This window comes from Oryctolagus cuniculus, chromosome 12 (assembly GCF_051225735.1).
Source record: "Oryctolagus cuniculus isolate XC-2025 breed Fujian yellow rabbit chromosome 12, ASM5122573v1, whole genome shotgun sequence".
Lineage (NCBI taxonomy): Eukaryota > Metazoa > Chordata > Mammalia > Lagomorpha > Leporidae > Oryctolagus > Oryctolagus cuniculus.
In genome coordinates, this window is record NC_142878.1 from 8,977,844 (window position 1) to 9,000,899 (window position 23,056).

At 46.8% G+C, this 23,056-nt stretch overlaps 2 protein-coding genes across 23 annotated transcripts in view; one reads left to right on the forward strand and one right to left on the reverse strand.

The window, feature by feature from the left end:
- The window catches only part of TTC23 (tetratricopeptide repeat domain 23), a 98,907-nt gene extending 87,853 nt beyond the window's left edge, over positions 1–11,054 (reverse strand). For 10 of the 12 annotated variants that reach the window (XR_016218729.1, XR_016218728.1, XR_016218726.1 and 7 more), the window contains exon 1: positions 9,391–11,054. The gene's annotated coding sequence lies outside the window, so the exon portion shown is untranslated. Of the gene's footprint in view, positions 1–9,295 lie in introns of all 12 variants that reach the window. The other 2 variants (XM_089311136.1, XM_008248783.5) reach the window with 2 other exon arrangements.
- Positions 11,055–11,141: 87 nt separating this feature from the next.
- Positions 11,142–23,056, forward strand: part of LRRC28 (leucine rich repeat containing 28) — a 136,129-nt gene continuing 124,214 nt past the window's right edge. For 9 of the 11 annotated variants that reach the window (XR_016218722.1, XR_016218721.1, XR_016218724.1 and 6 more), the window contains exons 1-2: positions 11,142–11,294; positions 15,193–15,418. Coding sequence is in view for 6 of the 11 variants with exons in the window: in XM_051822972.3 (XP_051678932.1) it covers positions 15,251–15,418 (168 nt within the window). In the remaining 5 variants the exon portion in view is untranslated. Of the gene's footprint in view, positions 11,295–11,322; positions 11,703–12,535; positions 12,647–15,192; positions 15,419–23,056 lie in introns of those variants that run through there. The other 2 variants (XM_089311129.1, XM_089311130.1) reach the window with 2 other exon arrangements.

Below are 23,056 nucleotides of genomic sequence, written 5' to 3' on the forward strand. Positions count from 1 at the left end.
CCTGGCTCCTGGCTTCAGATGGCCCAGTTCCAGCTGTTACAGCCATTTGGGGAGTGAACTAGTGGCTGGAAGATTCTCTCTGTCTCTCTTTTTTTTTTTTCTCTCTCTCTCTCTCTGCCTCTTCCTCTCTGCCTTTCAAATAAATAATCTTTAAAAAGAAAAAAAGGACAAAAACCACATGTTCATCTTCATAGATACAAAAATTTTGGTAAAATCTAATACCCACTCATGATAAACACTCCCTAACTTGATAATGGGCTGATAAAAACATGATTTAAAATAAACCTAAAGCAAACATCATACTTAAATGGTGAATGTTTGACTACTCTCCTCCCATGACTGGAAACAAGACAAGCATGTTTGTTCTCATCACACATATTCTAGATTGTCATGAATAGTGCAGCCAGAACAAAAGGGAAAAATAAAGAAATAAATAAAGGCAAGCAACTAAGAAAGGAAGAAAAATAAGCTTTATACCAGATGACATGATCTAGTACATAGAAAAGCCTATGGAATTCACAAGAAATAAATATACCCCTACAAGAGCTACTAAACACATACAGGAAGGCCATATGATAAAAAAATGAGTAAAACTTATATTTCTGTGCCCAATAATCAATAACCTAGAATTGTGACCACTGATCTGAACCCTGGGAACTTGTTCTATCAACGATGAGGAATGCGACTGATGAGCAAACAGACGGGAAGGCAATTTTAGCATAGTTTAGTGGAAAAAGTGAAAACACAGAAAGTCCTACAACTTGATGCCCCAGGCAGGAGTCTCAGTAAAGGGCTAAGAGCCCAGCCTGCATTCAGACTGGGGTTTCTATGGACAGGAGTACTGGCCATCAGGGTTCCTATCTATTGGAGAAGCAAATGACCCCTTCAGTTCAGGAGGGCCAGCTGTATCACTCTCTCAATCCAGCGAATTCCTTTTGATAAAGGGCAGGGGCTCGGGGAGACAGGCAAGAGGCTGGGTCCTGCTTCCACAACTTGCTTCCTCATTCCCCTGCTCATAAATTTATTTTCTTTACAACTTCCATTTCTTTGGCCCCTCTTAGACACACAGCTGCCTTAGCAAAAGGATATTGAGAAAGCATTTCCAGGGCGCAGCTCTGACTCTAGTAAAGACGTCCATATCCCACCTCAGAGAATCTGGGTTTCATTAGCTCTCTGGCTCTTGACTCCAGCTTCCTGCCAGTGGGGACCTTGGGCGGCAGCAGTGATGGTGTTACTGGAGATCGGCGGCTCAGGGATTCTTGTCTTAGTGCAAGAAGGAATGCAGACGTGAGACACAGAGTAGTGGGAAGGGACGTAGCAAAGTGCAATGAAGAGAGCGCACCGGACAGGCTAGGCGGGTGTCTCGGGAGAGGGCCGAGAGCACTGTCTGCAGTCAGACCGCAGTCTATGGACATGACTGTGGGTCCTCTGTTCCTTCCCCCTCCTCCCTCTTCTGGGAAATTGTGGGTAAGGGATTTCTGGATGAAGAGTTCCCCAAACCCTCCCAGGACCTTATCACACAGTGCTTTTGGACCTAACAGGCTCCTGGGTGCAGGGCAGGGGCAATTCGCCCGAGCTGCCCCACGGAGAGGGCTGAAACCCATCTAACAGGGCTAGAGGACAAGGGCAGTGACTTCAGGTCTGAGTGCTGCTCTGCTTCCGGGGCTTGTTCCTCATTTCCTTTAAAAATTCTGATTTTCTCAGCCCCTCTTACACACATAGGCTCATGTTCACCTCCTTACCTTAACAATGGCCCAGGGGAACTGGGTTCCAGCCACCTGTGTGGAGGACCAGGAGTGTGTTCCCAGCTCTTGGCTCTCAGCCCAGCCCAGCCTTGGCTGTTGAGGGTATTTGGGGAGTGGACCAGTGGACCAGAGCTCTCTGTTTCTGTCTTTCAAATAATTTTTTTTTTCAAAAAAGAAAACATTTCCATTCACAAGATCATCAAAAAGAATAAAATATTTAGGAATAAATGTAACAAAAGGAGTACAAACGTGTACCCTGAAAATCATACAACACTGCTGAAAGAAATGAAAGATCTAAATACTAGGTAGGAAGTTAGAAATTAGCCTGTGTACAAGAGGGCCAAAGGAAAACAACGTACCTAAGGAAGGTGGGGAGCTCACCCCGGAAGCAGCCCAGGATTTTACAATCCAAGTCCTGCCCATGCCCCAGTAAGTTACAGGTGGTCCCAGCCTTCTCCCCCAAGGCAGGCACCCTACAGGAATCTCCTCTGCCAAGTGAGCTACCCAGACTGATAACACAGAGTAGTAAAACGTTGGGGGGAATTTTACTTAATTCACACTTGGACCCTTTGTCCAGGAGACGAGAGGAGAGGAAGGAGAAATGGCAGGGAGAACTGGCCCCCGTTCCCTTAAAAGCCCTAGTCTGAATACAGACTGCGCGCTCAGCTCTCAGCTCTTTCCTGAGCCACCCACCTGGCCTGTCAGTGTACAATCCCCAATAAACCACGTGCCCTTGCCTTCCCCAGTCTGAATGACTGGACACTCTCTCTCAGATTTTGTCTGGAGAGATGCTCATGTGTTCTGATGGACGCCCTACCCCATGAAACCTTGCTTCCTCTTCACCACTAGTCTGTGTCATGTGTGAATTCTTTCTTGCATGAAGACAGAAACCTACTCCACTCTTTTCTTCTAAGAAATATATGGAGAGACATTCCATGTTCATGAGATATAAGACACAATATTATTATTATTTAAAAATTTATTTATTTGAAAGGCAGAGTGATAGAGGCAGAGGCAAAGAGAGAGAGTGAGAGGTCTTCCATCTGCTGCTTCACTCCCCAAATGGCTGCAACAGCTAGAGCTGGGCCAATCCAAAGCCAGGAGCCAGGAGTTTCTTCTGGGTCTCCCACATGGGTGCAGGGGCCCAAGCACTTGGGTCATCTTCTACTGCTTTCCCAGGCCATAGCAGCGAGCTGGATCAGAAGCAGAGCAGCCAGGACTTGAACCAGTGCCCATATGGGATGCCAGTGCTGCAGGCAGTGGCTTTACCCACTACGCCACAGCGCTAGCCCTCGACACAATATTATTAAAATTGCAATACTCTTCAAATTGACCTAACAGTTTAATGCAGTCCCTATCAAAATCCCAGCTGCCAGTTTTTGGCTGAAACTTACATGATCTTTAAATTCACATGGAAATGCAAGAGGCCTAAGATGGATTATAAAAATCTTTAAAAATAAGTTGGAGAGGGGCCAGTACTGTGGCATAGTAGGTTAAGCCTCTACCTGTGGCGTCAGAATCCCATATGGGTGCCAGTTCATATCCTACCTGCTCCTTTTCCAATCTAGCTCTCTGCTATGGCCAGGGAAAACAGTAGAACATGGCCCAAGTGCTTGGGCCCCTGTGGGAGACTTGGAAGAAGCTCCTGGCTCCTGGCCAGGATCAGCTCAGCTCTGGCCATTGCAGAGTGAACCAGCAGATGGAAGACTTTTGTTTCCCTCTCTTTCTGTCTGTAACTCTACCTCTCAAATAAATAAATAAATAAAATGTTTTATAAAAAGAAGTTGGAAGATTCATACCTCCTGATTTAAAAACTTGCTATAGAACCACAATAATCAAAACAGTGTATATTTACACATTTTCAGTTATATGATACATAAGTTCTAGAGACATAATGTATAGTGTGGGAACTACAGCTAGTAATCATGTACTGTATACCTGAAATTTGTTAAGAGAGCAGATCTTAAGTTTCTCATCACACACACAAAAATGATAATTATCTCAGGAAATAGATGTCATTTTAGCTTGACTCTGGGAATCATTATACAAGGTATATTTATATCAAAATACTATGTAATATACCTTAAGTATATACATTGTGGGGATGTGTGTCTGGTGCAGCATTTAAGCTGTCACTTGAGACTGCTATATCCCATCACTGGAGTCCTGGCTTGAGTCTTGACCTTCTACTGCATGCCCTAGGGGTCAGCAGATGAAAGCTCAAGTACTTGGGTCCTTGCGACCCATGTGGCACTCTCCTGGCTTTGGCCTGGCCTAGCCCCAGGTGCTTCAGGCGTTTGGGGAATAAACCAGCAACTGGAAGATCTCTGTCTCTTCCTCTCTGACTTTCAAATAAAATTAAGATTAAAAAGTATTTATATATGTATTGTTTTGGTCAATCATATCTCAATAAAGCTGGGAGAGAAGGAGGAAACCAACAAAACAGGGTGGCACTGGTGTAAGGATTAGCATATAGAATAATCAAATAAAGCTGAGAGTCCAAATAGAAACCTTTACCTATATGATCAATTAATATTTTTTAATTTTTTATTTTTTTTGACAGGCAGAGTGGACAGTGAGAGAGAGAGACAGAGAGAAAGGTCTTCCTTTGCTGTTGGTTCACCCTCCAATGGCTGCCGCGGCCGGCGCGCTGCGGCCGGCGCACCGCGCTGATCCGATGGCAGGAGCCAGGAGCCAGGTGCTTCCCCTGGTCTCCCATGGGGTGCAGGGCCCAAGCACCTGGGCCATCCTCCACTGCACTCCCTGGCCACAGCAGAGAGCTCACCTGGAAGAGGGGCAACCGGGACAGAATCCGGCACCCCGACCGGGACTAGAACCCGGTGTGCCAGCGCCACTAGGCGGAGGATTAGCCTAGTGAGCCGCGGCGCCGGCCAATATTTTTTAATTTTTAGATTTTATTTATTTGAGACAGAGAGACAGAAAGAGAGCGAGCGCCCATCTGCTAGTTCACTCTTCAAATGTCTGCAACAGTCAGGGCTGGGCTGGGATGAAGCCGGGATGCGGGATCTCAATCCAGGTCTCCGACACGAGTGCAGCAACCCAGCCACTTGAGACATCACTGCTGCCGCACGGTCCACGTTAGCAGTAAGCTGGTGTCAGCAGCTGGAGCTGGGAACTGAACCCAGTCACTCGATGTGCGACACGGGAGTCCTAACTGGCACTGTAAGCGCTACGCCACATACCTACCCTTGAGCTATTATTTTTTGGCAAGGATGACAACATAATTCAATGGGGCAAACAAGAGTCTTCAACAGGATAGACACACGCAAAAGAATGAAGCTGGACCTCTACTTCACACTGTATCTGGAAATTAAGTCCAAACGGATCAAAGACCTGAGAGTAAGAACTGAAACTATGAAACTCCTAGCAAACATAGGAGTAAGTCTTCATGAGCTTGGGTTACACAAAGATTTCTTATATACAACACTAAAGGCACTCGTGATTAACAAAAAGAGAGAGAGAAGTTGGACTTCATCAAATGCATAAATCTTTTGTTGCTTCAAAAGACACCATTTAAGCTGAAGGCAACAACACATAGAATGGGAGAAACTGGTTACAAATCATGCATTTCACAGCAGACATTTATCTAGAATATATAATACTTATAACTCAATATTAATGTGACAATAATCCAATTAAAATGGGCAAAATGTATGAAAAGACATGTTATAAAAGAAGACATACGGAAAGCCAATAAGCACATGAAAAGAAGTTCAATATCATTGATCACCAGGAAAACGTAGACCAAAACTTGAGATACCATGAAACATCCACCATAATGACAATAATAAAAAAGATGGTAAGAAGTGCAGGTGAGGGTGTAGGGAATTAGAACCCTTTCACTCTACTGATGGGAATGCAGAATGGCACACTCATCTCTGAGGACACTTGGGATATTCCTCAAAAAGTTAAACATGGGGTGGGTGTTGTGATGCAGATTAAGCCACTGCTTGGGATGCCTGCTTCCCATTTTGGAGTGCTCCTTCTAGTGCTGGTTACTCCACTTCCCATCCAGCTCCCTGCTAATGTGTTTGGGAGGCAGCAGGTGATGGCTGGAGTTCCTGTCATCCACGTGGGAGACCAGGATTGAGTTCCTGGCTCCTGGCTTCAGCATGGCCCAGCCCTGGCTATCGTGGGCAACTGGGGAGTGAAACAGTAGATGGAAGAGATCCTTCTCTCTCTCTGCCTTTCAAGTAAATCTTAAAAAAGAAAAGCTAAACTATATATGACCATATGACTCTACAATTCCATTCCTATGTATGAACCTAAGAACACTGGAAATACATGCTCACAAAACAACTTGCACATACCCTCATTGCCACATTATTCACAAAGACTAAATATTGAAAGCATCCAAATGTGTGTCAACTGGTGAATAGGTAAACAAAAGCTGGTATTGTTATGTGATGGATTATTACTTGGCAATAAAAAGGAATGAAATGATGATACATATTACAATACAGATAAACTTCAAAAATGTTAAATGAAAGAATTCAGATGCAAAAGGTCACATATTATGTAGTTCTATTCATATGAAATAGCTAGAAAAGGTCAACATACAGAGAAAGTTGTATTAGTGACTGGGTGATAGCTATGGAGAGTTGTCTGCAAATAGATACGATATCTTTTTAGGGTGACAGAAATCATTTGAAACTGGATGGTTGCTCAACTCTATAAATTTTCTAAATCAATGAGTTGTATCCTTAAAACAAATGAATTTTGGGGGGGCCAGTGCTGTGGTGCAGTGGGTTAAAGGGTTAAAGCGCTGGCCTGAAGTGCCAGCATCCCATATGGGCGCCAGTTCTACTTCCGGCTGTTCCACTTCTAATCTAGCTCCCTACTATGGCCTGGGAAAGCAGTAGAAGATGGCCCAAGTCCTTGGGCCCCTGCTCCCACGTGGGAAACCCAGAAGAACCCCCTGGCTCCTGGCTTTGGATAGGCACAGCTCCGGCTGTTGTGGCCATCTGGGGAGTGAACCAGTGGATAGAAGACCTCTCTCTCTGTCTCTACCTCTGTAACTCTCTTTCAAATAAATAAAATAAATCTTTTAAAAAAAATGAATTTTGCAGTAAGTGAATTATACCTCACTAAAACTGTTAAAAATAGCTATGAAATCACACTGCAGATTTAGATGTAATCTTTTTTTATATATTTGGTGATTATAAGAATTACAAGAGCTTTCTTTTAAAGATTTATTTATATTATTCGAAAGAGTTACAGTAAGGGAGGGAGAGACAGACACAGAGAGAGAGTGAGATCTTCCATTTGCTGGCCCACTCCCCAAATGGTCGCAAAAACCTGGGCTGGGCCAGACCAAAGCCAGGAGCCAGCCAGGAGCTTCATCTAGATCTCCCAGGTGAGTACAGGGACAGAAGCACTTGGGTCATTCTTGGCTGCTTTCCCAAGTGCACTAGCAGGGAGCTGGATAGGAAATGGAGAAGCCAGGGTTTGAATCAGCGCCCATTTGGGATACCAGCGCTGCATACTTGGCTCAACCTGCTGCTGCAGGCCCTGATTACAAGAGGTGTGTGTTTTTTTTTTTTTTTGCCAGCAGAGTTAGACAGTGAGAGAGAGAGAGACAGAAAGGTCTTTCTTGCCGGCGCCGCGGCTCACTAGGCTAATCCTCCGCCTAGCGGCGCTGGCACACCGGGTTCTAGTCCCGGTCGGGGTGCCGGATTCTGTCCCGGTTGCCCCTCTTCCAGGCCAGCTCTCTGCTGTGGCCAGGGAGTGCAGTGGAGGATGGCCCAGGTGCTTGGGCCCTGCACCCCATGGGAGACCAGGAAAAGCACCTGGCTCCTGGCTCCTGCCATCGGATCAGCGCGGTGCGCCGGCCGCAGCGCGCCTACCGCGGCGACCATTGGAGGGTGAACCAAAGAAAGGTCTTTCTTCCGTTGGTTTACTTCCCCAATGGCTGCTACAGCCGCCGCTACGCTGATCCAAAGCCAGGAGCCAGGTGCTTCCTCCTGGTCTCCCACGAGGGTGCAGGGACCCAAGCACTTGGGCCATCCTCCACTGCCTTCCCGGGCCACAGCAGAGAACTGGACTGGAACAGGAGCAACCGGGACTAGGACCTGGCGCCCCAACCGGGACTAGAACCTGGGGTGCTGGCGCCGCAGGCTAGCCAAGTGAGCCATGGCGCCGGCCTGCAAGAGTTTTATAAGCTGGCCCTGGTTCCCAAAGACAATGTGGCAATGGACCCCCCGCCCCCATCTTGAAAACTCATCTTAATATTCTTGCTCTACAAGTAGCTGGGTCACTTGGCATCAGTGGGCCCCCAAATGCTTGCTGTAGGAGCAATCTTTTAAGTGCGATTTTTTGCCCCGGATACTTCATTCAGCTGATACCCAAAATTCCGTCAACCAGGACACTTTTAAAAACTAACAGAAGAAAACTTAAACAAATGAAATGCCTGTGTCTCTAGAGAAAACAGTTGAGGTAGTCAGGATTGGACAGACTGACATTTAACTCCATGCTACACGCAGTCGCTCAGAGACCCGGGCTGAGCAAAGCTTAGTCAACAGCAGTTTTGCCAGAGTATGAGAAAGATTGGGAAACCGAGGGTGGCTTTTCACTGCCATTGCCCCAGAGTGACACATGTCACTTTAATTTCATCACAGCATTGCATTTGCTACCCTAACTTCAAAAGGGCAAAGATATCCAGGGGACATCAACGGATATTTTGTGAGCACTGCGGTCAGGCATCAGTCAGCTTGAGCAGGAGGCGTGGTCCCAGCTGTTTTCCACAGCTCCAATCCCAACTTCTCCCCTACCCAGTTTAGAACCACTGATCTACCACTCAGGATGGATGAGCTTCAGATTCTTTGAAACGCGTCTTGTTTCAGGGATGAAGGTAAGCAGGGTGGAGCGCCCTTCCTGGTGTGGCTGGTGCACATTGCTTTTCTGGGAAGGGCCCTTCCCCATCTCTTCCCCCCATGACACAGCGTCAGGCACACTACAGCAGCTCACCCGAGTGAGGACCTGAGTTTTGTCTCAGGGAAACAGGGAGGTGAAAACCTACACTCTTAATGAGGCCCCTCCCATGGCCTGCCTTCAGGTATAAGGTTCTTGTTTTTGATGGAAATTCCTCCAATTCAGTCAAATACAGTAAAAAGCAGTTAAATTGTGAGGGAAAAGCGAAAGGAACCACTCAGCATGAACAATGATCACGTCTACTGCTTCAATTGCACCACAAGCCGAGTTTCTGTTTGAGAACTTCTCCTTGGATTGACTACCTGCTGATTCTGCTACCGATAATGTTTTTGCTTGGCCATTAGCAGATCTGTTTCCGGATTTCCTACTCTACAGAGATACACGAAATCAGGGTCCAAAGCCAATGTTAATTTTCTCTCACATCTTTTGATCATGGATCATCTATTATATCGGGTATAATAATGAACACACAAAAAACATCCATTTCATAAAAATTAGTTATTAAGTGTCTCTAAATCCACATTTAAGCAACAATAACAGCATAGTTTCTTAAAGTAGAAAACCACCTCCAATTAATCTTACTACCTGACTTCCTTTACCTTTCACAATCCACTGAGACTCCAGGGGTAACGCTTTCCAACTTCACCCTAAAGAGAAACATCTCTCTGACGACTCTCATGCCCTCACACCGTACCTGTATTTCTTCTGGTTTTCCTTTGACACTGAACTCCTTAAAACTAGCGAAAAACCGGAAAAGTTTCTTTAACTCTCCACGCTCCAACCACGTCGTAAAATCCTTTGTTGGTGTCCCCCAGGCTGCCTCAGAGGTTCTCCGATTCTTCTTCCTGCAAACGGCACAGTTGGTTTGGCAAGCTGATTGGCCAGTTTGGTTCCCGAGGTATCAGTTTGGTGAGACGTGGAAGGGAGTTTTACATAAAGCACTTCCAGACTGAATTAGAGCAGCCTTTTTCTGTAAAGCAAGGGGTCCTGTAAACTCCAGGCAGAATGAATGACAGAGCATTAGCCAATAGGAAGTGGAGAGCAGTATTTTGCCAAAGTTTGCAATCCAATCGTTGGGAACCAGAGGTGGGAATTTTAAAATGGGGTTGTCTTTTCCTTGCAAATTTCTTAAAGCGGTATCACTGCCTGTTCACCTTAAACTTTGTCAAAGCTGGGAAAGCCACAGGCTGAAGCCACAGGGTTTCTTCCCACTTGAAGTGAGACGCAGGGTGCAAAGTGACCACCCACAAACACAACTTCTGAGAGGTCCCAGGAGCACAATCGCGTCGGAGGGCTGGGCAACTTTTCTGTCAGTTTGGGGAGGAAATAAGTAATTTCAACTCACTTTTGATGACCAGATCAAAAAGCTGGGACTTTTAGACATGTTCTACTGTTAATCCATTTTTAGAAAAGTTTCTTCCAGTTTAGCAGCAAGTCTTATTATTTGGGTTGCTCTTTAATATTCGGGATTTTTATTTTGGCATCAATCACATTTCCCGGTCCTAAGTCCAGCAAAAAAAAATAAATGAATAAAATAAAATAAAAAATAAAAACAAACAAACTCCGAGTACCACAAATCCCTAGGCATCATGAAACGGTACAAAAGGTTGTAGAAAAACATGACACACACTAGGCCGTACAGTTCAGCAACGAATGAGGCCAGATTTAGCCAATAATCGATACTTAACTACATCTCAGATCTTGCTGTGGACCTGGTGTTGCTCTGTAGGTCACTCAGCTCTGGAGCAACTACACCAATGAAAGATCAGCTCAGTGTATGTGAAGTTAAGGTTGCCGGACCGTGAGCTTCCAGCAAATGAACAGCCCCCCTCGCTTCTCCAAGGACGAGAACTGAGCGGTTTCAGGCAGGAAATCGTAAAAAAAAAAAATCCTTGCAGAAGGAAGCTGCCGCAGTCATGAGGACGACGCTCAAAGGCACGCGCTTTTAGGCGAAAACGACCCCGAATACTCGGGTTTTTTAAGCAGCACAGACCCTGCCTGCCTTCGCCGCCGTTCTCCGCTTCAGCAGCTGCTCCTCGCAGCAGACCCAGCCTGGCAGGGCGGCGGGGCGGATGCCGGCTGGCCCCTCGCAGCCGTCGGGCCGGACAGCACCGGCCCCAGCGGCGGCCGCTCCTGCTACGGCTGCAGCACGGCCCTCAGGACGGCCATCAGCGCTCGCGATCCCTCAGCCATGCATTCGGTGAGAGCCGCACAGCCCGGCGAACGTCTCGGGGAAAGCGCCGGCCCGCTCCCGGCGGCTGCCCGCCTGCCCCCGGCTAGACCACCGCTAGTGGATCCCAAGCCCAGCGCGTCTCTCCCCACCACGAGCCCCGGGGCGGAGCCGGAAGCAAGAGCAGCGCCGTGGGCGGGGCTAGTGCGAGGGAAGCCGTGCTGTCGGCCAATAGGCACATCGCTGGCAAAGAGGCGTGGTATCGCGAGGTTTCGCCTTCCCGTCCGCGTCCCCCAACTCCCGGGAGCGAGGGTTCCGCCCCGCCCGGGCCCCGCCCCCGCCGCCGCGCCCCGCCCCGCCCCCGGCCTCGCTTCCAGCCGTCCAGCGCCGCCTGCGCTCCGTAGCGCTGGCTCCGCCGGCACCCTGAGGTGAGTGCCGCGGTCGTCCGCGTGGCCCGGCTTCCCGGCGGGGACCCGCCACGGAGGCGGTCGGGCCACGCCGGGTGGGAGCGCGGGGCCTCGGGCGGCCGCGGCTGCCGGGGGCTCCTCGGCTCGCGCGGCCCGCGGACCTGGGACCCCCGGGGAACGGGTCGGTGAGCGGGCAGGCGCGGGGCTCGCCGGGGCCAACGCGTGCTGGGGCTGGGGCGGACGGCCCGGGGGACAGCCTGGACGCGTGCCTTTCGGGTGCACTGGCGCCGCCGGGCCCTGCGCGGGGCGTGCTCGCTGAATCCGGGCCGGGGAGGGCCGGCCGAGGGACGCCTCTCCGCCAAAGTAGCCTGCGTTCGGGGCGCGGGCCCGGCCGCCGCGGGAGGGCCGTGCGGTTGCAGCGGGAAGACGGTGAGTGGCACCTGCCTGGAAGCCGGCGTCGTGCGCGCCTGCCTGGGCCGTAGCCGCGGCCGCTGGGCGGGGGGCTGAGGAGGGCAGCCTGGTAGAGAGCCGGGGCGTCGGCACGGTCGGTCCTGGGTGGCACCTCGGCAGGGGTGGTGAGGACTGGGGCACTGGCCGCGGCCGGAACGCGCGCAGGGCGAGTGTGGACTCTGGGTGTAGATCGGTGCAGAGCAAGCCCGCCACGGGTGTCAGCTCTGCCTGCTGGTCCCTCGCCGGTCCCCCTGCCCTGGGGGCGCGGCGCGTTCCCCTCACCATGAGCCGCGCTCAGGAGTGTCCGCTGCAGGACTGAATGAATAGTGGGGCAGCGATCCCGTGTTGGGTGGCGAGTCTCTAGTCAAGTGGTCTTGAGGTAGGTCCCTCCTCGAGGTAGTGATCCTGCAGTGCTACTGCGAAACGTGCCCGAATTCTGCCCCTTCGCGCCGTTTGACAGCTTCCTCTGGGTCGTGGCCGGATACAGGTGCGCGGGCGTGGGGACAGCAGCGGGATTTCTGACTCTTGGCTGGATTGGCCGTCAGCAGGTGCACCCATAAATAGATAACGAACAGTGAAGCGTCTTAAGGAAAAATCAAGTGGTGGCCGGTTGGGGCCAGGGAAGTGATTTTAGGTGAAGCCTGGAGGGTGTTGGCGCTGCTTTCCAGCTCAAGAGAACAGCAGGTGCCGTGAGGCGCTTGGTAGCTTCAAGGACCAGACAAGCCGGGGCGGCTGGTGAGAAGCCGTGGGCAGTGCAGCAGCTGAGGTGGGAGAAGTGGGCCGGCCAGATGGCGAGGAGCCGGGAGTGCCTGGCAAGAGTTTGAGTTTCCAGGGACGAAGCTCCTGGGTTTAGTAAGCGGCGAGCCTGCCATCGTGAGGTGTAACTAGACGCCGAGGCACGCTGCAGTGATTGGCGTGTGGAGGTGAGCAGAGTGGACATGGGGAGACCCCTGGTACATGGCAGGCAGGAGATGACAGAGGCTTGTGTTTGGCAGCTGCAGGATGTGGTTGGGTTTGAGGCGTGTTTTGGATGTGGGGACCATGAGCCTTGGGATGGATTAGAAGTGGCAGATGAATGAGGATGTGGGATTGTGAAATCCAACTTTCTGGCTTGCGATTCTTAGGTTACATTGGGACGGTTATTGATTTTTCTCACAAAGATTTAGTCTTTTGTTAAAAATGGCGAGCTCGGCCGGGCATTGTGGTGCAGTCAGTTAAGCTGCCACCTGCGATGTCCACATCCTACTGTATCGGGGATGGCTTCGAGTCCTGGCTACTCCGCTTCCCACTCAGCTCCCTGTTAATCTGCCTGGGAAGCAGCAGATGATGGCTCAAGTTCGTGGGTCCCTGCCATCCACGTGGGAGACCTGGATGGAGTTCTCGATGCCGGACTCAGCTGGCTCCAGCCCCAGGGGATGCAGCTAACTGGGGAGTGGACCAGCAGATGGAAGATCTCTGTCTCTGTCATTCTGCCAAATAAATAAATAAATTTTCTTGAAGACAAGCTCTGTCTTAGGAATGAGTTTGGAAATAATAGAAAATATCCAAAAAAAGTATGATTGTGTTTGTTGAAGGCTTATGTTGCTGAATTTTGCGCTTGTTTGGTGTTAATTCCTGGTGAAAATTGTTTTTCATAAGAAAAAAGGATTTTTTTAAGTTACTGTGAGTTTGGAAGAGATGCCCAAGAAGAGTAGAATCTTTGAGCAAAGCTCAGCTTCTTTGTAGTTGCTCTTGGTACCCTGCGGAATCCCGTGAGTTAGTGTTTTAAGGAACCCAGGCTTTGAAATCCACTGGGCCCAACATCAAACCCTTGCTTTTATCCTTTATGAGCTGTTTGACCTTGGACAGATTCTGGAAGCCGGAGTCTGTTCCTTGTTGTGTTAAGTGATGGTGAAGTTTGTTTCAACTCCTTGCCATGTGGATAAGATGGCAAATGATACTTCTCTTCCTGCCTTTGTCAGCTAGTAGAGAATTTAAAATAATCTGTCCTGGACGCGGGCCTTTAAACCAATCCATTTTATTTTATCTATTTTAAAGTAGATTTCTTTAAAAAAAAAAAAAACACTTTATTTCTTTAAAAGGCAGAGAGACAGAGAAAGCACTCCCATCCCGTGGGTCACTCAGCAAAGGCCTACAGTGACCAGGGCAGAAACAGTACCAGGAATGCCGTCCCGCTCTCCCATGTGGGTGGCAAGAACTCGGTTACGCAGGCATCACTGCTGCCTTCCAGGGTCTGCATTGGCAGGAAGGAGTAAGGAGCTGGGGCCAGATATGAACCTAGGTACTCCAGTGTGAGATGTAGGGATGTAGGTGTCCTAACCGCCAGGCTGAACTCCTGCCCTCTTATCTTACACATTAGGACCTAGGTACTCCAGTGTGAGATGTAGGCGTGCTAACCACTAGGCTGAACTCCTACCCTCTTATCTTACACATTAGGACCTAGGTACTCCAGTGTGAGAGGTAGGCGTGCTAACCACTAGGCTGAACTCCTGCCCTTTTATCTTACACATTAGGCAGCTGAGGCCCTTAGAGACTGTGACAGAATAATACAAGGTTCTGGTTTCCTAGTGCAGTGCTGCTTCTGTCATTGAAATGATTTAAAATAATTGAACTGTGACCCTGGGCCTATTTTTTATTGCTACTTATGATAATCTGCAGTGTTAAAAAGGAAGATAAGAATAAAAAATGAAAGAGTTAGATAGACTATAGGACAATAGTTAAGTGCTAGAAAATGAAGAAATGACGCTGTTAGTGATCTAGAAACAAATTATAGTTTAACATCTTTTCTTAATATTTTTGAAATGCTTTAAGCTAAATGTGAAATGAGGTAGTTCAAGAAGGGAATGGGAGGGGCCGGCACTGCGGTGTAGTGGGTAAGGACACCGCCTGCAGTGCTGCATCCTATATGGGTGCTGGTTCGAGTCCCAGCTGCTCCACTTCCAATCCAGCTCTCTGCTATGGCCTGGGAAAGCAGTAGAAGATGGCCCAAATACTTGGGCCTCTGCACCCATGTGGCAGACCCGGAAGAAGCGCCTGGCTTCAGATCAAGCCCAGTAGCCACTTAAGGAGTGAACCAACGGATGGAAGATCAATCTCTCTGCCACTGCCTTTCAAATAAATAAATCTTTTTTAAAAAGGGGGATGGGGGATGGGGTTTGCTGCATTTGGTTTTTAAGTGTTTCCTTTAGTTGCTTGTTAAGAAAGGCCTCTGTTCTTCCAGACAAGGATTCCTATCTCAAGTGGTTTTTTTTTTTTTTCCACTAGGGATATATCTAATCATTATTTAACATGCACTTAATTATCCTCTAAATCTATTGCAGGCAGTCTTTGTTGTTATTAAAGAAGGATGTGGGATTGGGTGCGTGATGGGATTTGTACTGTCTGTCCGTATGTGGCTGTTTGCTAGCAGGCTTACCTGGCAGTGCTTCTAAGTACCTCACAGTGATTCTCCTCTCTGTTCTCTCTGTAGACATGGACCAATCGGACGGGATGTAGCCCTGCGGGGGCCTGATGGGATATGTTCAGTCATGGCGTCAGAGCTTTCTAAGACGATCTCTGTGGCAAGGCAAGAGAAGCACAAGAATCTGTTCCTAAATTACAGGAATCTGCACCATTTCCCGCTGGAGTTGCTGAAAGATGAGGGGCTGCAGCACTTGGAGAGACTGTATATGAAAAGGAACTCCCTCACAACCCTGGTACAGTATTGCATTGTGTTTCCAAGACCAGTTGCAGGTGTGGCCCTGACCGGGCTGTGTTTCACATATCCTGAGATATTCAGACGGCGGTGTATTCCCCCGTCTTGTTATATGCTCAGGTGATAGAAAAACACACACAGGGGCTTCTCGTTGTCTGTGAATCCAGTACTCAAGTTCCTGCAGTTGTGAGGCTGTGGGAGGAGTGTATAGAAAGCCGGAGTTTCCACCTGCGGTACCACAGATGAAATCAGTTCCCACTCACAGCCACGTTTCCTTTAGCATGTGCGTCTAGACTGGCTCGTGCTTCCGTTGTGTGTTGAGCTTCCTAGGTGGTTCCTGGATGTTAGAGCGCCCAACAGGCTGGTTAAAAAGTAAGTGAGGAATCCCTACAGGGAGGCTTTGAGGTCTGAGCCTGAAGAAGAGTGGCTGAAGACTGAAGTGTCAAGAGGGGCATTTGGGAAGCCTAAGCATCCTTTGGTTGTTTTGATACCAAAGCAGGGCCTTCTTTATTATTGACCTGTGAAGAACAAATGCTTTGGAATTGGGCTGTCATAGAATCTTTTGCAACAAGTTGTGCCACAAAAGCGGCATTTGAAATCATTGTTTTTATGTTCTAAGAAAAAGCACATAGTGTTAATTATAACCTAAATTTTATTATACTTGAAATAAGCTATTTAATAAGCTATTTAGATTTTTTTCCAAGAGAATATCCCAATGAAGTTTTTTTTTATTCACAATATTCACTATAAAATTTGGTCTCTGATTAAAATGGATATACTGTGTGGTGTTTTCTGATTATTACTTAACCTCATTTGAATTTTGTACTTGATTGTAGTTCTCATTCATTTTAGATGATTTTTGATATAGTGTTTCTTTGTGAATTGGCCTATTTTTTCCCCTTGTTTGTATTGTACTTTCCATATATTCATTTCCATAATTTTCATTATTATGAATAATTTTCATTATGAATTATTTCATTCATTTCCAAAATGAATGTATGGAAAGTAATCTTACTGGCTTTGTATATTTGGTATGTTTTCTCAGAAAAGTTTTATTAAACCAATGTGAAATACCTACAGAAGTAGCAAGCCTTATAACATTTATTTATTGTCACAGTATCTGGAAGTAAGGGGATATGTATATTTCATTTTGCTTGGAATACTGGTATATATGTAATGCTGAGTGCTTACATTTTCTTAAGATTTATTTATTTGAAAGGTAAAATGATGCAGAGAAAGAGGGAAAGACAGAAAGAGATCTTCCATCCACTGATTCACTCCCCAAATGACTGCAATTGCCAGGTTACAGCCAGGAGCCCGGAGCCCCATCTGGGTCTTCCACATAGGTGATGGGGGCCCAAGTGCTTAGGCATCTTCTTCTTTCCCAGGCCGTTAGCAGGGAGCTGGATGAGAAGCAGAACAGCTGGGACTTAAACTGTCACTCTGATGCGGAATCCTGATGTCACAAGTGGAAGCTTAATCCACTGGGCCACAATGTGGGCCCCCTAGTTATGTTTTCAAAATTAGCTTTTTCAGTTTTCAAAAATGGAAAATGTTATATGAATGCTTTTTTGTAATGTCATCATCAGATTATGCAAAACCATATTTAATTAACTGTTAGTCTGTTTTGCCAAGGATAGCCCTAGTCCCACCACACTGTCCCCTTTCAGTGTACAAAGAAAAACTTGTGGGTGGATTGCTTCTTCGCTGTCTGCCATAGCCATCGGAGGGGAGACTTTCTTCTAAGAAATCCACCTTTGCTTATAGAAGTTAGAATAAACATTGGCTCTGTGTGGTTTCCAGCTGTAGTTGTCTGTTTATGAAGGTACCTGAGGGTCCTCTCTACCCTTTAAGTAGCTGTTCATGGGGCTCATGGCATGCGTTTCAGTTCCTGCTCTGCCACTTTTTTAATATCAGAGATTAAATTGTTGCACATTTTTAAAATGCTAAGGGTATGTGTTTTGTTTTAATTGCTTTCTCTTGGCAGTTAAAACACTGAATCACTTGTGTCAAAGAAATTTGCCAACTATAAAGTACTGTGCAGAGCTCCAGGGTAGCAGCAGTCACCAAAGCCATGCCCTGATTATGTCAGATGTGGCTGCTTACTGCCACACGTGAGACAGTGCGTGTCCTTGATTGCTCTGAGCCAGCGGCTCTGAGTGCTGCTGGTGTAGGCAATTTGGTAACAACTGCAGCACTCTGGGGGAGGATCACTGAGATACTTAGTCTCTCAGACACTTTGTGGTTACTTGGCAGCCTCCGAATTGTTTTCAGCAAGCTTTGGCACCTGGCAGTGACTGCCATTTTCATGTTGTTTCATTGTTCCGCATTAATGTTGTTTCATTGTGTTAAGTGCCTTGTGGGCGTTCTCTTCCTTTGCCCCGCTGCCCCTCCGCCCTCCCGGTTGGAAGCCTCGTGGTGAGAGGCCATCACTGGCACACAACCTTGCCTTTCTTCTGCCCTCAGGCCCTGGCTTGCACAGTGGATGCTGTGTGTCAGATGTCCAGGGGCAGTGCCCATGTTTACAGCTAGAGCACTGGGGGAAAAGTGTCTTTCTATGCATTTGAAAGAGCACACTTTTCATTTTCGAAGTATAGAAGTGGTAGATGTCCTTATGTCAGGCCACATAGAGGAATATCTGGAAAGCAGTTTCTGTCTCCTGTCTGTTTTGTGATGTACTCAGTGTTAGCAGGCTGTATCATTCTGTCTTGGTCCATTCTGGCTGCTGTAACAAAATAGTGTTCACTGAGTGATTTATAAATAACACAGGTCTACGTCTCCCCGTTCTAGAGACTGGGGTGTCCAAGATCACAGCACTGGCAGATTCAGTGTCTGTGGGGCCACTTCTGGTGTTTGTATGACGTCTTCTCACATGGCAGAAGGGGCAGAGGGTCACTCTTGGGCCTCGATTACAAGGACACTTAGTCCCATCCGTGAGGGCTCTGCCCTCCTGACCTGATCACTCCCCAAAGCCCTGTACCTTAATGCCCTGACCTTGGAAATTCGGCCTATGAACATTTAGGGGGACTGGGGACAAACATTCAGATCAAAGCACCTTCTGTTCCCTTGCTTTTGTTATGTAATTGTTTATTCTCTCCATTTTTTTCTTTTTAACAATGAAAATACAATTATTATACATATTCCCCTGCATATTTTTTAATTCCATGATACTCTCATGAATATCAGTAGATATTCATACATCCTTATATGTGCATATGTATTTATGTTTAGGAATGCCTCAAAGTATGGTTTCTGGGTCAAAGGGTAGATGTATTTTATATTTTAAACTACCTTTAAAATTTTTAGACTTTCACCTTTATTTGAGAGAAAGATAAGAGAGAAGGCTGGCGCCGCAGCTCAATAGGCTAATCCTCCACCTTGCGACACCGACACCCCGGGTTCTAGTCCCGGTCGGGGTGCCGGATTCTGTCCCGGTTGCCCCTCTTCCAGGCCAGCTCTCTGCTGTGGCCAGGGAGTGCAGTGGAGGATGGCCCAAGTGCTTGGGCCCTGCACCCCATGGGAGACCAGGATAAGCACCTGACTCCTGCCTTCGGCCGTGGCGGCCATTGGAGGGTGAACCAACGGCAAAAGGAAGACCTTTCTCTCTGTCTCTCTCTCTCTCACTGTCCACTCTGCCTGTCAAAAAAAAAAAAAAAAAAAAGATGAGAGAGAGAAACTTTTCACCTGCTGATTCTACTGCTTAATGCCCTCAACACCAACCAGGATTCCACAGCTCATCTGGGTCTCCGTGGATGGCAGGGACTCAGGTTCTGGAGGGTGTGCACCAGGAGGAAGCTGGATTGGAAGCCAAAGAATCTGGACTTGAACCAGGCACTTCAGTATGGACGTGGCTGTCCCAAGCGGTGTCCTAACTGCTGTGCCCAATGCCCGTCCCTACATTTTAAAATGTTTCTAAGCACTGTTTCATTATGCTCTACTATCATTTGTTTGTACAGCTGAGAAACCTTAAAACTTTTTTAAAGCAGCAGTTGGTTTATACAGAAATGTAGTTATGTAATTAAAAGGGGATTAAGAGGTAGTTAGGAAACATGATTTTTGTTCCATGTTTACATTAGAAATTCTAAAATGAACTTAGAAATTGTTCTAAAGGATCTTTGTATAATTATGTTAAATGCATTCAAGAATTAAGTCTGTGATCTTGGTGGTAGTTATAAGATAAATATGTCAATATGAGTAATATGGTAAACTTTCTTTTTTTTCTTTAGAAAGCTTTTATTTAATAAATATAAATTTCATAGGTACAGCTTTAGGAATGTAGTGGTTCTTCCCCCCATATCTGCCCTCCCACCCCTACTCCCGTCCCACCTCCTACCCCCTCTCCCATCCCATTCTTCATTAAGATTCATTTTTAATTATCTTTATATACAGAAAATCAATTCTATATTAAGAGGTCAGCAGTTTGCACCCACACAGACACACAAAGTATAAAGTACTCTTTCAAGACAAGTTTTACAGTTAATTCTCATGGTCCAACTCATAAATGACAGAGATCCTACATGGGAGCAAGTGCACAGTGACTCCTGCTGTTGATTTAACAATTGACACTCTTACTTATGACATCAGTGACCACCCAAGTCTCTTTTCATGAGTTGCCAAGACTATGGAAACCTTTTTGAGTCCACAAACTCCGACATTATTTGGACAGGGCCATAATCAAATTTGAAGTTCTCTCCTCCCTTCAGAGAAAGGTACCTCCTCCTTTGATGGTCCCTTCTTTCCACTGGGATCTCACTCACAGAGATCTTTCATGTAGGACATTTTTTTTTTTTTTTTTTTTGCCACAGTGTCTTGGCTTTCCATGACTGAAATACTCTCTTGGGCTTTTTAGCCAGATCTGAATGCCTTAAGGGCTGATTCTGAGACCAGAGTGCTTAAAGTTTCAAATATTTATTATTTCAAACTTTTATTACTCTATTGCTGCTGTGGTTCTTAATAAAAGTTTTGAAATCCATGCACAGTGTTTTCATAATACACATTTCTGCACTTTTTTGAAGACTTCTATATGCATGGATTTAAGAAGTTTAACACCAAAATAAACTTATATTTTAATTGCATCTCCATGAACTTTTTGAGGGACTCTCATACAGGTAATGCGAGTCACTGTGTGTTTTTTGAACATGGGTTTAACGAACTCACAACTTTTAAGTATTATTCTTTGGTCTTTTTTTGGGTAAGAGTTTTGAAAATTTAATAAGATTGTCTCATTGCTGGCTCACTTTGTTCTGATTGATCATTTTAAACAAAATCAAGTAGATAGATCGTACACTGACTGCTTAAGCATGGCATTCATCAACTTATCACCTCAGTGTCCCAGGCTCTGTGAGATTCTCCACGGTAGTGCATGGGAGATGTAGGCCTGCCCTCGCGGAGCCGCCGCTCTGCAGGGAAGTTAGATACTGAGCAGTTCCAGGCCGTAGATGAGTGAAGGCGGCTGCTGTGGTCTCTGACAAGGATGATGTAATCTGCTGTGGGCATCTGGGCGAGTGACCCAAGGAAAGGATGAGTGGGCCTTGCCTGGGTGAGAAGCAGGGAAGAGGGAGGGGGGGCTGGGGCAAAGATGGAGGTGGGAGGGGAGAGTGCAGACTTCACCAGGCAAGGCCATCTGCCTGGGGAGCGGAGATTTGTGGAGAGAGCAGGTTTGAAATGACCTGGGAGAGGACTGGAGAGGAGTGGTGGAATGCCTGCGTGTTATCCCCAAGCCTCATGGTGCAACAGTCCACTTGCTTGTTGAGGGGACTTTGTACTCAGCCATCGGAGGCCTAAAGCTCAGGGACTGTGGCATCCTTCCAGGGTTAGCTTTTTGCCAAATGGATGAAGTACAAGTCCAGAGGTTCTAAGGAGGTGGAGGGTTTCATCAAGACTGATTAAAATGATAGGAAAGGAAATCCAAGCAGGATTGGAGGCAAAGAAACAAGGAGGGATGAGTGGACAGGGAGGCTGTGAGGAGGGGCCCAAGGACCCACTGAACTAGGATGTGGGGTGAAGCACAGATTTTTTTTTTTTTCCTCTGACTCTGGATAAAACATTTCTGACCTTCCACATCAAATATGAACAGGGAAATAATTAAAGAGTGTAAAACCACAAAGAAAGACGTGGGGTCAGCGCGTGGCATAGCCAGTGAGGGTGCTGCCTGCAGTGTTGGCATCCCGTATGTGTGCCGGTTCGAGTCCCGGCTGCTCCACTTCCGATCCAGCTCTCTCCTATGGCCTGGGAAACCAGTGGAAGATGGGCCAAGTCCTTGGCCCCTGACCCCCATGGGAGACTTAGAAGAAGCTCCTGGCTTCAGATTGGCACAGCTCTGGCATTGTGGCCAACTGGGGAATGAGCTAATGGATGAAAGACCTCTCTCTGCCTCTCCTTCTCTATGTAACTCTGACTTTCAAATAAATAAATAAATCTTAAAAAAAAAAAAGAAAGATGCTTAATTTCCAGTAGAAAAAGAATAAAACACTGATCATTTTGACCTGTTCAATTGGCAAAGATTAAAAAAAATAATATATGTGTTAAAGACAGGCAATAGCCAGTGGTGGCCACAATGAGAAGATCCTGTCACAATGTTGATGTAGAAGTTGACTTGACATTTTAGGTGGATGATTGAACCATAGCTTACACCTGTTCCATAGCTTATACCTGTTCTAAGTAATCTGTATGTGTAGGGGGACTTCACAAACCTCACGGAAAATAGATTTCTTTATTTAAATATTTCAAAGATATTTTGAAGTCCATGCATCATTTTCTCTTTCTTTTTTTTTTTTTTTTAATTTTATTTATTTTTTTGAAAGGTAGAGTTAACAGTGAGAGGCAGACAGAGAGGAAGGTTTTCCTTCTGGTTCACTCCCCAAATAATGCAGCAGCTGGAGCTGCACCGATCAGGAGCCAGGAGCTGGTTTCCCATGCAGATGCAGGGGCCCAAGCATTGGGCCATTTTCTACTGCTTTCCCAGGCCATATCAGAGAGCTGGATTGGAAGAGGGGCAGTGGGGACTAGAACTGGCACCTGTATGAGATGCTGACACCATAGGCGGAGGATTAACCTACTGCGCCACAGCGCCAGCCCCATCATTTTCTCTTAATGCACATTCTCCAGGAACATTTTGAGGTTCCGTAATATTACTTACTCCTTAAGACAGTCTGAGGCAGCCACTATCATTATCCTGTTCATAGACAAATAAAGGCATTACAAAGGGTGTACATCAAAATTCATAGTGATTCTAACTGTGGATGGGTGGGAGGTGTGAAGAGGGAGATGAGGATGAAAGAATCAGGTCCTACTTAAGTGTTTATAGTAAAAGGGAATGGCTCTACTCTAAAGTTTGGTTTGTATTCTTACTAAATACTTACTATTTTTATGAGTAAGGCTCAATTAAAATAGCAATGTCAGACCATAGTGCTACTATGGTTTCATTCAACTTTCGAAGTTTGTACATCTTGAGTCTAAATAGTTCGATGTGCAGTGGGGATGCCTGTGTTTATGTTGTATTGACATGCATGGTTGCCTTGCAACTGATGGCTAGGTTAAGGGAGAGAGGGGCTTGAAAGCTGGGAAAGTCCCATAGCGCCGTCCACCTGCTGCCTGTGAATTTGGTAATAGTAGGATCTGGATCCCGTGGCATTGAACA